The sequence below is a fragment of the Vicugna pacos genome, chromosome 4, assembly GCF_048564905.1.
Source record: "Vicugna pacos chromosome 4, VicPac4, whole genome shotgun sequence".
Taxonomy (NCBI): domain Eukaryota; kingdom Metazoa; phylum Chordata; class Mammalia; order Artiodactyla; family Camelidae; genus Vicugna; species Vicugna pacos.
The window spans coordinates 70,882,028-70,897,602 of NC_132990.1; the positions used below are offsets into that span (position 1 = coordinate 70,882,028).

At 34.4% G+C, this 15,575-nt stretch overlaps 1 protein-coding gene across 1 annotated transcript in view; it reads right to left on the reverse strand.

Annotated features, from left to right (window-relative positions):
* The window catches only part of PPP6C (protein phosphatase 6 catalytic subunit), a 25,230-nt gene continuing 9,655 nt past the window's right edge, over positions 1-15,575 (reverse strand). Inside the window, exons 2-7 of the mRNA XM_006205516.3 lie at positions 10,647-10,742; positions 5,817-5,882; positions 4,669-4,810; positions 2,070-2,149; positions 1,696-1,905; positions 1-803 (exon numbers count right to left, since the gene is read on the reverse strand). Of these exons, the coding sequence (XP_006205578.1) occupies positions 555-803; positions 1,696-1,905; positions 2,070-2,149; positions 4,669-4,810; positions 5,817-5,882; positions 10,647-10,742 (843 nt within the window). The 3' untranslated portion in view covers positions 1-554. The remainder of the gene's footprint in view (positions 804-1,695; positions 1,906-2,069; positions 2,150-4,668; positions 4,811-5,816; positions 5,883-10,646; positions 10,743-15,575) is intronic.

The window sequence follows — 15,575 nt, forward strand, 5'->3', positions numbered from 1 at the left end:
GCCCTTTAGACCAATTTATTTTATATCCATTTAAAATATCATCCAACAAAGGACAATGAAGTTTACAGCCGGGACAGGTATACAGAACTCGAGGCATTTGCAGTCCATCGTGCCCACTGAATAACAACTTTGCTGCTGAAATTTCTTAAAACTTACCAAACTAAAACAAAAGGCTGAATAATACAAAAGGAGGAGTATTTCAGTGTAGCCTGTCTTGTCAATTGGCTTTTTAAAAAAAGGAAACACATCCTGTTTCCCTCAGACCAGTAAATAAGCAAGAGCCACATGCAGCAGTGTGAGTATTAAGACATTTCTCAAGTCTTCTCAAATGAGTCCAAGGTGGGGACGGGATGGGGGAGAAAATTGATAGAAAAACATTGCTATAGACACCGTAACAAACAATAAATTTAGATAATTTAAAATTAAAAAAAAAAAGGCAAGAGGCAGCATTTCAGCAGCAAAGTGCTCAATAAAAAGTATATTGTAGAGGGTAATACACAAAAGTTGGGGTAAGAAGAGGGCAGGAAAATGGGTCAGCAGGATGGGCGAAGGCCTCAAAGGAAATACGGCGTCGTCGTTCTGGGCGGAATAACACGTTCTGAATCTGGAACTGCCCGGAATAACTTTGGTTCTCTTGTATTTACGTCTTTGAAGACCATTATTGAAGCAATATTTCCACAACGATAGCAGTAATTAGGAGCAGACCATACTGTTACCAGCTTCTCATCAAACATAAATTTATAGCCTTCATGCACTAGTTGGTGTGCTCTGCAGATGAGTTTTAAGTTGTTGATATGAACAAACTGCAATTTAGAAAGGTTTTGTTAAGTATCCAGCATTTTTTTTAAATCAACCTACGTAGATAAGAAAATCATTTAAATAAAGCATAAATCCTTTAACTACTAAAGTTCTTGTGATTATAGAACCCATTCTACAGCTGTCCCCACTAATTTCCATAGTTATAGGCAAATAGAGCCATTTTGTCCTGACTTACAGAAATAACAGTCACATAAGTAGTTAGAAGTTTCTGGAAGAAAAGCACTCTGTAAATACTATCAGATATGAAATAAAGTCTTTTCATGACTTAATAATAAATATATGACTATCAATATCTATCATTTATTGAGGGTTTAGTATAGAAAACGTCTGAAAGATTTATTATCTTTCTCTTTCAACTTAAGGAAAGAGAGGCTTAGGACAAATAACTACCTAAGTTATGTTGAACCTAGCTCTCTGACTCTCTTATGCTGGACTACCTCCCAGTATAAGTTCACTGTGTATGTATACATATTTTTAACGGAAAATAGATGAACCTCAGAAAAATTGCCTATTCACTATACATACATACATGAAATCATTATGTTGTACACCTAAAACTAATACAATGTTATATGTCAATTATATCTCAATTGAAAACATGAACTAAAATACATATTCTTATGTATATATAAAAGTTGCCTACCCTGCCCTTGCTATCTCATTAGTTAATTGCAATATTTGAAAGAAAAGGAACATTTATTTCACACATACTATCAAGTGGATGCTAAAGGAGGTGATCTATTATGTGACCTCATTTAACTACTAAGGAAAGAGATACATGATAAATACACAAGAAATCTGATAGCCACAGCCACTAGTTCTTTATGAAGTCTATTAGCAACCAACAAACTACTTTTCCAAAAATGTTGGCTTTACCTCATTTGTGACCTTTGCGCCAAAAAGCCAACCTGCTCCTCGGGGACTGATTGCCCAAGTATCCACATCTTCAGGATCTGACCAAACCAGATCACAAAATGCTCCTTTATGAGGAATTTCCTGATTCCGTTCAATGGTTCGAATTTGATCCAGTGTTTTGATATCAGGAGATAAACCACCATGAACACACAAAATCTGCTCATCTATTAACTAACAAAAAAGGATAACAAAGAGGTGAATGTATATTAATAAACTTGGTCATATCTAAATTCATCAATGAACACTAATAATACAATTGAGACAGCAGATAAAAATATGCAAAGTGTAACTGGTAGGAAAATATCTGAGTTTTTAAAAGACTTATATAAACTTACAGCTGCTACTGTGAGCATGTCGAAAACTTTGGTACAGTATCTCCAGGCGTTAGCATTCCCATACTTGGTTTGGCACTCATCTGTGACAGAAATAGAAGAGTTCTCATTAATGAAGTTCCGAATCTGCTGATAAAAATAAAGACTACATCTAATACTAGGACAACATTCAGCTTAAACTAGGATGGCAAGTCATATTTAGCCCTAGTAGGTCCTCCACGTAGAGCCAGGGGAGACTAGTGTCCACCTAGTCTAAGAATGTGGACCTGCTGTTCATTCCAGAAGTGGCCCTAAGCAGCAGCTGAAATTACTGGTCAAAATGCTATGATCAAGAAGAGCGAAATATAAATCAATAAAAAAAGTTAAAAAAAAAGAAGAGCTAAATATTAATTTCCCATAACCCAAAGAAAATGTTTTTGTCTACTATGTTACTAATACTGGGCAATTCTATCAAAAAGTGCAATGTATTTAATGTCACTCATTACCTTATTTTAGCAGAATAACCAAACAAATCAGAGGACTCAACTATAGGAGCATAAATAATTCCCATGTCAACACTTCTCAGGCCTAGGTTGTCTCTTCTGAGATTTTCTGGAAGTTGTGAATATTTGAATTCCAGTAAGCACACCTGCAGTCATCACTAAGGACAGACTGCCAATCAATTCTTACATATTCCCAGCTGAACATTCTCCTGCTGTCTACAATAGTTAATAGGGTACACATCTCTTCTTTCAACTAATACCATGGAAGTTCTGCTCTTTAGCTTCTTTAGTTTTGAAAAAAATTGACATCACTATTGCCCTAAGTACAGCTGAAAATGATCTGGGATATAAAACTGTGGGGTATGGTCAATCCTCATGATTTTCTAATTTATACCTCTATGTGAAGCAGACAAATCTTGCCAACAGACAGCTCCAACACTGAGCTCAGTTTACCAGCAGGAATCTTGTATTTTTCACCTTCACACATAAGCAAAGCACTTGGTTTATAGTAACTGCTCAGCATACATTAATCAGTGTGAACTGAAGGCCCAATATAATTAACAGCTATACATGGACATTTTTACTACTTTAAAATCAATGTTAAGTTCCATGATGACTAAAATTATCTCTCTCCTGAGAAGCAGATGGGCTTCCTCTTATTAAACAAAATCATCAATGAGCACTAGAGCATAGCCTGTAAACAAAAAATTCAGCACTAGACGTTGTGCTGTTGTCATTTTCTTCAGTCAAGGTATCTTGATTAAAATGTTCTCCTCCCCCCACCCTTTTTCCCCTTTTGCTCTACAATGATAATGCTAGTCAAATTCTGGAGTGTAATTATACGTATAACATGAACCTCTGAAAGCTGGAGCCAGTTGCTTTCACTGAGCTAACACCACATTACATACTATCCAATATATTGATTATTTTGCAAAAGAATCAAAAAAATTTATTCCAAATGGTACTTGGCGTTCTGTGAATGAAAATCAGAAGTAACTTGTAGAAAAGAGACAAATATTAGCCATCCAACTTTTCAATTACTATTAACAAAGTTATATAAACAATAAATCAGCAAAATTTCTCAATTTAGTAATTGATAATGGCTGACAACATGAGTAAGAGAGTTCAGCTTATCTTTACAGTGACAGAAGATAATTCAAAATACATAGTCTATAAAGGGTTATGAGATTAATATTTTCAAATCTCTCAATATCTGCCTTAATTGTGCTTAAGGAAAACCCATATTAATAATCTCAACAGTTTTGCTATCTAAAGTCCTTGAAAGAACCTCCTAACCTTAGTTTTTAAAACTTTCAACCATATAAAACTTTTATAGAAGAGGTTACTCTGTTTTCAATGGCTGAGTTCTGTTTCTGACCCCGGAGGTCCTCGTATTCTCTGAGGCAAGCACACAGGATTATAGCACACCCACACAGTAAAATATAATGCAGTCTGAAAAAGCTGGTCACAATATTAAGCGAAAAAAGCAGGTATGATACCATTTTAGCATGGTGTGCGTGTATACATACGTATGTATACAAACACACACCCATGTACATATATATAGAATACATTCTCAAACTGAGTGTACAGAACATTCCCCTTCAACAGATTCTAAGGTCCCACCCCAAAAGGTCTGCAGTGGCGCCTGAAATCTACATTTTTAAAAAGCACTCCAGATAATACCAATAAGGTAAACTGAGAACTAAACTTTGGGGCATTGGTCTAGAAAGATGTACACCAAAAAGTTAAGAATGGCTCTCTCCAACTACTAGGTACAAAATAAATAAACTACAAGGATATATCGTACAACACAGGGAATATACTTAATATTTTATAATAACTTTCAAAGTAGTATAATGTATAAAAAATTGAATCACTATAGCATACATCTGAAGTTAATATAATATTGTAAATCAACGATACTTCAATTAAAAAAAAGAATGTTTCTCTACACAGTAAGATACTTTTCAACCAATTAGGGGAGGAGAGGAAGTTAAAGGTGAGAAAGCGGGAAAAGATATCTGTATTTTCTAATTTTACTATAAAAAGAACATGTATGACTTGTTTGGCTTTTTTCCCCAAACAATATTCACAATGAGAGAAACAGAAGGTCTTACCATAAAATCCATACACCTGTGTTATCTGTCTACTCTCATGATTTCCTCGCAAAAGTGTGATACGATCAGGCCATTTAGCCTTTAGTGCAAGAAGGTAAGTGAAGGTCTCCAAACTATAGTAACCTCTGTCTACAAAGTCACCCTGTAAAGTAAGAGTTTACAGTTACAAGCAATACAATAGTAACAATACTTTTTAAATATTATACCAAAGTGCACGAACTCAGAGACACAGCCTAAAATAACAAAAATCAAAGTTACACACTGAATTATTTGGAAACTGGGTTTTAACAAAAAGGTGAAATGGAAATAAATAAACTGTCCCTACTAAATGTTTGTGCTAGTCTTATGCTACAGGAGGCCTACAGCAACCTGCTGTGCAATTCTTCTTCCCTACAAGACCACCATTTTTTCAATTCTCTATTATCTACACTAATAAATGTTTCTAAAAGATCACGTGTGAATTAAAAATTTTTTAATAAATTTCAAAAATCTTTTTAACTGAATCAGAAGATCTGCCAACCTGAAGTTTTTTTTGTAAAAGCAAATACCATAATTATAACAGTGTTCTACATTCACCTTTGTATTTAGCAACTGCATATAATAACATGCTATTTATACTTCCCATTAATGTTTTACTTGGGCCAATATCAGACCAATAGGAAACAGCTAAAATAACAGGAAAGTAACCCAGAAATTTTCAGAAGAAAGGAAAATAATAGAAGAATTCAGAAAAAGTTCAACAGTAACATTATATTCCAAAAAGAAAGTAAGCAAAAATCTACCTTAATAGCAAATGTGTAGTATACATGTATATTCATTGATCCACAGATTAGTAACAGATGATAATGAATGCTCAACAAACTGATAAAATAACAGTAAACTGAAGATTTATGCCTTAAACCCATGGTCCTGAGCTATTTTCCTGCCTAACCATTACTGAGGACTACAATCCAGCCTTATATATAGCAGTTTGCTAAAGCAATTATTCTCAACTAGAGGACACGGCAAAAGGTAGAAAAGCACAGAATTACTTTTTCATAAATTTAAATAGTGACTGTCACATGGCAATGAAATTATATAATTCAAACATAATAACTCAGATCCCTCCCATTTAAAATAAGTATTTGATATCACTGGTGTTTACGTACCATAAATATGTAGTTTGTGTCAGGAACCTGACCTCCAGTTCTGAATAGTTCACAAAGGTCATAAAACTATAAAAGAAAGGCAATATATGCTCATTATAAATTCCTGTGAAGGAGTAAAATATTAAAACTGAGACCAAACTGTGTAAAGAAACAGTTAATTAGGGGATTTCAAATATTTACATTTATAAAAAGGAATAAAGTGAAAGCAAAACTGCTAAGCACACACAGCTCCCAAGCCTTACCACTCCCCCCGAAAAAAAGCACTGAAATGAGGCTCACAGTTACCATTATTGCCATGCCTAGCTGATTGTTATAAGCATTCCCTTCTCAAATTTCTTTCATACATCTCCTCATCTACCACATGAGAACTTAAAATCATTTATCAGTTACCAAACTTGTCAATAAGCTTACCCAATCACCTCACCCCATATTCAGCATCTATTTTAATGAGACAAAAGATAAGGAAACAAGTGGTAAGAATTTCTTCCAAAGAATGACTTTACACGATAGTGTCCTGAAGACATCAGCCTACCCTCTTAAACTCTACTTTTGCAGATGTGTACCCTTAGGCTCATCTTCTCAATAATCAGTAAAAAAGAACAGTGTATTTCATCATAACCTATTTGACCAAAAATTCGTAACTAACAAAATGTGCATTTGGTAACTTCAGTCAACTAGATTATCCTAGTCCTAATTCCTAAAGAAAACTTCAGTTTTTCTGAAAAGGATTTTGGATTAAAGGAATTGACTGTAATATAGTATATACAGTAGTTACCAACTGTAACTAATAATTTCCTTCACATGTATCTTTTACACTTGAAAATAAATGTACTACTTAAACTTGTAACACTTAAAACAGTACAGGAATCATAATCATAGTGAACAAAACTGAAATTTAAATGTTAACTACTGAAATAAACAAAGTACTACCCTTTCCAACAATGTTTCATAAATCTGGAGTTGTTACTTGCTTAGATTAAAAAAAAACTTTAGAAAGTTTAAAATAAAATTTTCTTATCTTCTTAAAATTAACAAATAAACAAATGAAACAAATTCCATTTCAGTCAAGTAGTAAGACTATTATTTATTCAAAATATTTGCTGTCCATTTCTGCTAAGTGGAGTTCCTCCCTTTGAAGGAATATACTTCACACTTCTCACCCCACAGATGTGTATGTGATGTGTATTTGTATCATATATCATATATATATATATATATATATGAACACAATCACACATAGTATGAGCAGTAAAAAAAGAAAGATATATATATACACACACACACACACACACACATACTCTCAGTGTGTATAAATACTCTGGTCTAGTAATTCCACTTCTGTGACTATACCCTAAACGCAAAAAAAAAGTGTATATATCTAAAGAAAATGTGTCACAGCATCATTTACAATAACAGAAGAAACAACCTTCATGACTAACATAAGGGAATATTTTAATAAAGTATGATCTACCAACTCAAGGACGTGGAACTTATGTGGTCATAAATAATGATTATAATGGAAACTGTGTAGCAAAGTGGGAAAATGATTAGGGAAAAGACTGGAACACAAAACCATACCTATAACTATACAATTTACTATGTAAAACTTGAGTATGCATACACACAAAGTCAGAAAGGAATCATTAAAAAGTTTTATAAAACAGTTGTTTTTTATAAAAGTGTAGTAAAAGAGTCCTTAAACTTTTCTATATGGTGTCATAGATACACCATAAACGTTCTCATTTTAAAATAGAATCAATCCTGAGAAGCAGATTTTATTTCATCATTAGAAGCAAGGAAACAACTAGCCAATTCAGTTTTTAATCTTCTGGGTTTCAGGACCCATTTATAGTCTTAAAAATTACACGCTCCTGAAAAGCTTTGTTTAAATGTTAAATCAATCAGTATTTACCATATTAGAAATTGAAAACAATCATTTGAATGTTTAAATTTATTTTTAAAATCAGTAACTCACTAAGTAGTAATATACACATTTTTGATGAAAAATAAATCGGTTTCCAAAACAAAACAAGACAAAACAAATTTGAGAAGAGTGGCACTGCTTTACATTTTTGCAAATCTCTTTAATGTCTGGCTAAAAAGAGCACATGGATTCTCATAACCTGTCTTTGCATCTAATCTGTTGAGATATGCTGATTAAAGCATATGAAGAAAGCCCAGCTTCACACAGATGTGTTACAAAAGGGAGGAGTATTTTAATAACCTTTAGAGGTTTATGGTGCATATTTTTCTTTTAATACATCAAAACCTGACAACTGGTCTCTTTTCAAACTCTGTTAGATAAGTTAGTCTAATACTTTGAGTGGATAACACACTGGTCATTTGGAAAATGGAAATAACATTTCATCATACATCATCAAAAAACATATTAATACCATCACTTGTCTCATTAGAAAAGTCTTTTAAGTATCAATAGTTGACAGCCTCATGGTGGTGACTCAGATTTTCTAAAATTCCAGTATTTCACTTGAAAACTCAAATTTTGTCACTGGCAACAAATACCATCAACTGTTTTCCTTGAAATGACTGGCTCACTTCCCTCACGTTTGCAAAAAATGTTTGCCAAAAACCTATAGTTTGTCATTAATTCTCTAAAGTAAAAATAGCATCCCATTAAAAAAGAGGCTATTTCAGCTGGTGATGCAAAGAGTTACACAAATATTTTTCTTTGAGCAAAGCATCTTTCCTTAGTATGCAGTAGGTCTGCTTTATGCCTACTTCCTCTTTCATGACAGGGACAATTCAAAAGATGTATCTACTCAAGGGCTGAGAGTTAACATGACTGCTTCATCAAGGACATTTTTAAGTGGTACTGGCATTTTATTTTACTGTACATGTATGCAGTGTGAAGAACACAATGACAACCAGCATGGGCTGGTGACACTGCCTTAAACTGATACTGAGATGCCAGCAATTTTGATTCTATGCCACCTTAAAGGCCCTCAAGGGTCCATAGGCCATATTTAAAGAACTGAAGAGCTAGCTGAAGTAGCTTCTTAAACAGCTAGTGTGTAGCCAAACCAGGATTTAAACCAAGCTGAAGTCTACAGCCCCCTCACTAGAATATAATGTTTCAATGCTTCTCAGCAGTATATGCTTGCCAACATTTTTTAATGAGTTTATTTATACTCATAACCCAATCCTGCCGTTCCAGAACTGGCCCAAGGGGAAGACAACTGTACAAGTCCCTAAAGACACATCTTACATTTGATTTAGTCTGCAGACATTTAGGAACTCCTCAAGTCTCATGCTTTCAATGAGCAATTGTTTTAAAGGATCAAACACAAGTCAATTTGGTGATAATCTTAAAATAACACGGGCTACCAGGCACCCAAATGAGTTTCAAATCTCAGCTCTGTTCATTAGCAGCTATACGTATTTGGGCTAATTTCTCAATCTTTCAGTCTCAGTTTCCTTTACAAAATGATCCAGTCTCATAGGACTCTTGAAAAAATCTGACACGGAATAGGTGAAAAAGCACTTTGTTAACCTCAAAACACAAGATAAATGAAAGCAAAACTGAATATTTGACTGAAGACATATAATATAAAAGAGCAATTTTATTAATTAATTTTCGTAATTCGAAGTTGTCTAACTTCCTGACCTTTGATCATGACTAATTCATATATTGAAGAGTCCTTGGTAACACAGGTAAACCCTTCAACTTTAATATTATAATCAAGAGAAAATATTACTTGTTTTTTCCAGCTTTTAGAAATGTGTTAAGGCATTGCTTGTGTTAATATTCTTTATGTTAGCAAAATACAAATGTTTATTATTCTTTTGGAAAGAAGTTACAGGGAAAATTAAGAAATACACTCAAGTCTACTCTAGAGAACTAGAACTTGAACAGATCAAAGATGACATAATGCGGCCTCTACTTAGAAGTTGATAACATTCAGATATCAGATTTATCATAACATCAACCACCCACAGAACAGATTGAAAAACCAGAAAGAGTCCTCTGAGTAGTCAAAACAGGACTTTACTCATAGAGCAGCCTCCAATCACAACCCATCTACATACGTTTCTGCTCCTTTAGGCAGTCACATTTAAGGTAGTCATATTTTTCAAGTCCTGCTGGCATTCATAAATACTATACTGTCCACGATATATTATATGCCTTATAGCCCCAATTCCACTGCATGCATACAGTAGGCTGTTAAGTGTTCTGTTCAGCTTTCATTTCCCAGTAAAACAGAAAAAACTACAAATACACAGGTTTTCAACTAGGCTAAACACTGACAGTAAAAGTCTAGAGATGAGGGGTACTACTCCTGTCACTGCTCTGAAACTCTCAAAAACAAACAAAAACCCGGAAGATGAAAAACTGAACTGTCTTTCTCATCCCATTCTAGCAGAGACTTGCTGTGAAATCATGCACCAACAATGCTATCTCTCTGAACTCCTATTTCCATTTCTACTAAGGAAATGATAAATTTTCAATAAAATATGATAAAAGTGAACAGAATGAATAGAGAAGAAACGAACAGAATGAACAGGCAATTAGTGCCTAAACTAAAGCCTTTCCTATCAATTATAGTAACTAAGAGCAGTCCACATGTGTTTTATATCTCCTCTGTCCACAGAGCAATAATGCTTCACTCTATTCATTTTGTAGGCGTAATTTCAACAAACTCCATGAATAATCTGACCACTGCTTTTTATTCACTGTAACAATGACCAGTAATCATTAGTGTCACACAGACTGAGGTACCCTAGCCAACCACCAGTTTTTTTTTTAATATTTTGCAGCACAAGTGGACTAAGGACAGTACAAAAGCTAAAAATCTGCTCATGAAATTTTACCTGTCCATGTATATCTCCACACACTGTTACTGGTGTTGATACTGGTTGGACATTTGACTCTTCCAGGAGGAGGTCACAAACATAGTCACATAGCCGCTGTAAAAAGAGAAAATAAAATGCAACCTTTTACCACAATATTAAAATTAAGGATCGAATGCAAAAAAGACAAGAACTAACATATTGTGTCATAGGAAAGGAAACTACCCGTTGGTGATTCTGGGATTTGATTTCTGTGAGGATTCATCCTCTTCTCCCAATGCCTATTCCACAATGCAAACTCCCTGACCACACAGATAGTAGGTTCTAGAAGACAAACAGCTTTGCAAGAAACTGTAAAATGATGCTTTTCACCAAAAAATGTAAGAGTAAATAATTTTAACAGGAAAAGTTTTTTTACTGCTAGTCTTTAAAGTAAATTGCAAACCATGCACTTACCAACCACGACCCAGCAATTACACTCTTGGCAATGAAAGTCGACGATCACATAAAAATCTGTACACAATGTTCATAGAAACCTAATTCATAATAGCCAAAAACTGGAAATAAATCAGATGTCTTTCAAAAGTGAATAGTTAGGCAAATCGTAGTACATTCACACCATGGAATACTATTCAGCATTAAAAAGAAACAAACTATTGACACATGACAATCTGGATAAATTTCAAGGGATTTATGAGTGAGAGAGAAAAAAAAAACCATCCCAACAGGTTACATACTGCATGATTCCATTTATATAACATCCTTGAAATAACAAAACTTATAGAAATGGAGACCAGATTGGTGATTGCCAGGGGTTTAGGAGTTAGGGGCAGCAGGAAGGAAGAGAGTGTATATAAAAAGGACAACATGTGGAATCCTTGTGATGTGTCCTAAATGTGATGTTGGATACATGAGACTACAGATATAATAAAAGTGCATAGGCCTAAATACACACACCCAAATGAACACAAGTAAAACTGGGGAAATATGAACAAGATTGTGTGGTGTATCAATGTCAATATCCTGGTTGTGGTATTCGTACTATAGTTCTACAAGATGTTACTACTAGGGAAAACCGGGTAAAGGATACATGGGACCTCTTGACATTATTTCTTGTAACTGCATACAAATCTACAATTATCTCAAAATAAAAATGTTAACTTAAATTCATTAACTACAAAATGTAAATCTAAAATTGAGGAGTCACTCTACCTTTTAAAAAGAACTCTAAATGTTTGCACTTTGAAAGTATTTATCCTCTGAAAGCACTAAAATCAAAGGATTTCTCACAACACCGCTCTGGAGAAGGGAGTGCATAGTCGGCTACGTATAAAGAACAGGAGGGGAAACTTCCTTCCATCTGAGACCAGTTTATATTAGTCAGAGGCCCTACTAGATTTTATGAAGGTCTGCCAAGAAAGGAAAAATTAAACTACTCAAGCACAACAAAATTATTTTACACATCAATTAAGGAATCTAAATGCAACAATTCACTTAAATATGAGACACATTTTAACAGTTATAGCAACAACACTGTACACAGAGGCAAGCACAGAAGAGAACCAAAATGGGAGGAAGGAAGATGAAGAAAAAGGCCCCCCAAAAGAAAATGAGGGGAAATTGAGCTGTTTAGAAATTTTCAAATTAAAGTGGTTTACTCTTATTCCTAGGATAAGTTCCCAATCTTCAAGTAGCACCTCAATGGCAAGATCTTCATTTTGGCCTGGAGTCCTTCTGGCCCTGAGTAGCGAGCTCCTCCTTGTGCTGGATTCCCACAACACTCAGATGCTTCAAAAAACAATCCTTAGTCCATCCGTTATTCATAATAGGAATAGATACTGGAGAGTGAAACAAAGTTTCTGAACTTAGAGCCTTAACTTTATAATGAAAGATGGTCGCCAAGGTTCCTTCAGTTCCCATAAGCATTTGTTAAACAAACACACACCTCAGCTTTTTCCTCCCTACGTAGGGAAAAGCCCCGTTCTTCCTTACTGTGTGTTTCTCTCCTATGTATCTTCTTTACTAGTCACACAGAATACTCACATTTCTGACACTCCTGGTCACCAAATCTGTGGAGGTTTTCTCCCCCTACAATATTCAATTCTCTGCAATACCAGCTGAGTATCCTACAATTTAACTCAATTCTGACACTATCTACTAGAGATAGTAGAGCAGAGATCAAATATCAACTCTACTTCTTACTACCTACTACTTAGCTTACTGTCTGTTAAGTAACAGACAGCTGTGTAACCCTGAGCAAGTTATTTGATCTCTCTGTGCGTTTCCACGTCCACAAAATAGAGATACCAACCTGGAGATATTCTAAGGATTAAATAAGACGGTGCATGCAAAGAGCTATGGAGTTTTATACACAAACACAGGCATATGCACATACACACACAGTCACACAACCTACTACATATAAATGTACAATGAATTATAAAACATGAGCTAGAATGATGTATATCAAATCCAAAATAGCAGTTGCTAGAGATGTCAAACAAAAGGAATTCCACTTTTGTCTTTTAAGACAAACAACCCAATTTGTAAAATGAGCAAAGGACTTGAATAAATATATTTCCAAAGAAGAAATACAAATGGCCAATACCCACATGAAAAGATGCTCAGTATCACTAGTCATTAGGAAAATAAATGCAAATCAAAATCACAATGGGATACTATTTCACACATACTAGGATGACTAAAATTATTTAAAGATGGAAAACAAGTGTTGGCAAAGATATGGAGAAACTGGCACCTTCACATATTTCTGGTAGGAATATAAATGGTGCACCAGAATGGAAAGCAGTTTGGCAGTTCCTCAAACACTAAACACAGCATTACCATATGACCCATTATTTCCACTTCTGGGTATATACTCCAAAGAATTGAAAGCAGAAAGCAGATACTTGTATAACAATGTTCACTGCAGCATTATTCACAATAGACAAAAGATGGAAACAACTCAAGGGTCCACCAACAGATGAATAGATAAACAAAATGTGGTATGTATCTGTACAATGAAACATTACTCAGCCACAGAAAGGAATGAACTACAGATACATGTTACAACATACATGACTCTTGAAAACATCATGCTAAGTGAAATAAGCCAACTGGCCACCTAATATATGATTCAATTTACCTGAAATGTCTAGGATGGGCAAATCCACAGAGATAAAAAATAGATTAAGTGGTTGCTTAGGGCTGGGGTTTGGTGGAGGGGGAAATGGGGAGCTACTGCTACTGTGTATCGTTTCTCTTTGGAATAATAAAAATATTCTAAAGCTGGTTATAGTAATGGTTGCACAACTCTGTAAACATATTAAAATGTACTGGGGAAAAAACCATTGAATTATACACTTTAAAAATGAACTTTATGGGGGGAGGGTATAGCTCAGTGGTAGAGTGCGTGTCTAGCATGTACAAAGTCCTGGGTCCAATCCCCAGTACCTCTGCTAAAAAAAAAGTAAACCTAATTAACTCCCCTATAAAATAAAAATTTTAAAAATAATAAAAATTATCTTTAAAAAAGAACTTTATGATAATGTGACCTATATCTTAATAAAATTATTATTTTTAATTAATAATAGGTATTACCTGTTAAAAAATAATTACCACCTTGATCATAACCACTCACATCTATTCCTTGTGGATAGAGATGGCTGTGCTTCCAATTTCAAAAGCTCACTATTGTACAGCATCCTATTTCTATTATAATTCATTAGACCTGTGACATAATTTCTTATTATCTGTATAGCAATTAGCTCCCAAAGTTTATAATCTACTACTTTTTTTTTTAAACTCTAACTCACTTTCATCTAGCTTAAGGGTAGTTCCAAAAATAAATATGCCATGATTGCCCTGTATTTTTTTATAGTCTTTCATTATCACCCCCCTTCTCATCATTATACTTTTAAATGTGCTTTCTAAAACTATACAATTTTTTAGAGCGTCCTAGCATTTTTTTATTGTGCTAAATAGACAAAACATAAAACATATCATTTTAACCATCTTTAGATGAACATATGTTGAATTTCATGGTGGCATTAAGTACATTCACATTGTTGTACTACCATAGCCATCTATCTCCAGAACTTTTTTCTAAATTCAATTTTAAAAACTATACAAGATTTTAAATAAAATAATACAGTGATGTTTTAAAATACCTATCTCAGGATCTTACCCATCTTTTTTAGGTAAAATGTGTTGCCCAATTAATATTGGCAATTTTTTTCAGGTACGTTCACCAAATCCCTCAAAGAGAATTCCACCAAGGTATTTGCAGAAGTGCTTTGCTGCAATTTGTACAAGAGAGTGCAGAGTTTTCTGTCTCTTGCCAAGAAGTCTGCGTGTTCTCAGGCACTTGTCCCACCCACACTCTCTTTCAGATTTCACATCTTTTAAGAACAGTGTTAACTTCCATCAGTGAAGGTCAGAGCCCATGCCTAACACATCTTCTGATCTCTCCACTTGTCCACTGTTACTTGTAAATTTGGTGGCTCCACTGTGCACATCACTTTAAAAATCCTTAAGATGTTACCCAAACAAACAAACCTATTATAAACTCCATGTGAATTAAGCCAAACTATACCCTAGAGGGGCCTGTCCACACCCAGCCTTATACTGCCCTCCTTTCCCAATTGCTTTTTTCCCAAATTGCACTTTAATACTGTGCCATCATGTTCAAAAATCAGCTGCATTTCTTTACACTAACGATGAATCAACAGAAAAAGAAAGTAAAGAATCAATTCCCTTTAAAATAGTACCCAAAGTAATAAAATACCTAGGAATAAATCTAACCAAGGAGGTGAAAGAATTATACATGGAAAACTATAAAACACTGATTAAGGAAATTAAAGAAGACTTTAAAAAATGGAAAGATATCCCATGCTCCTGGATTGGAAGAATCAATATTGTTAAAATGGTCATACTGCCCTAGGCAATCTA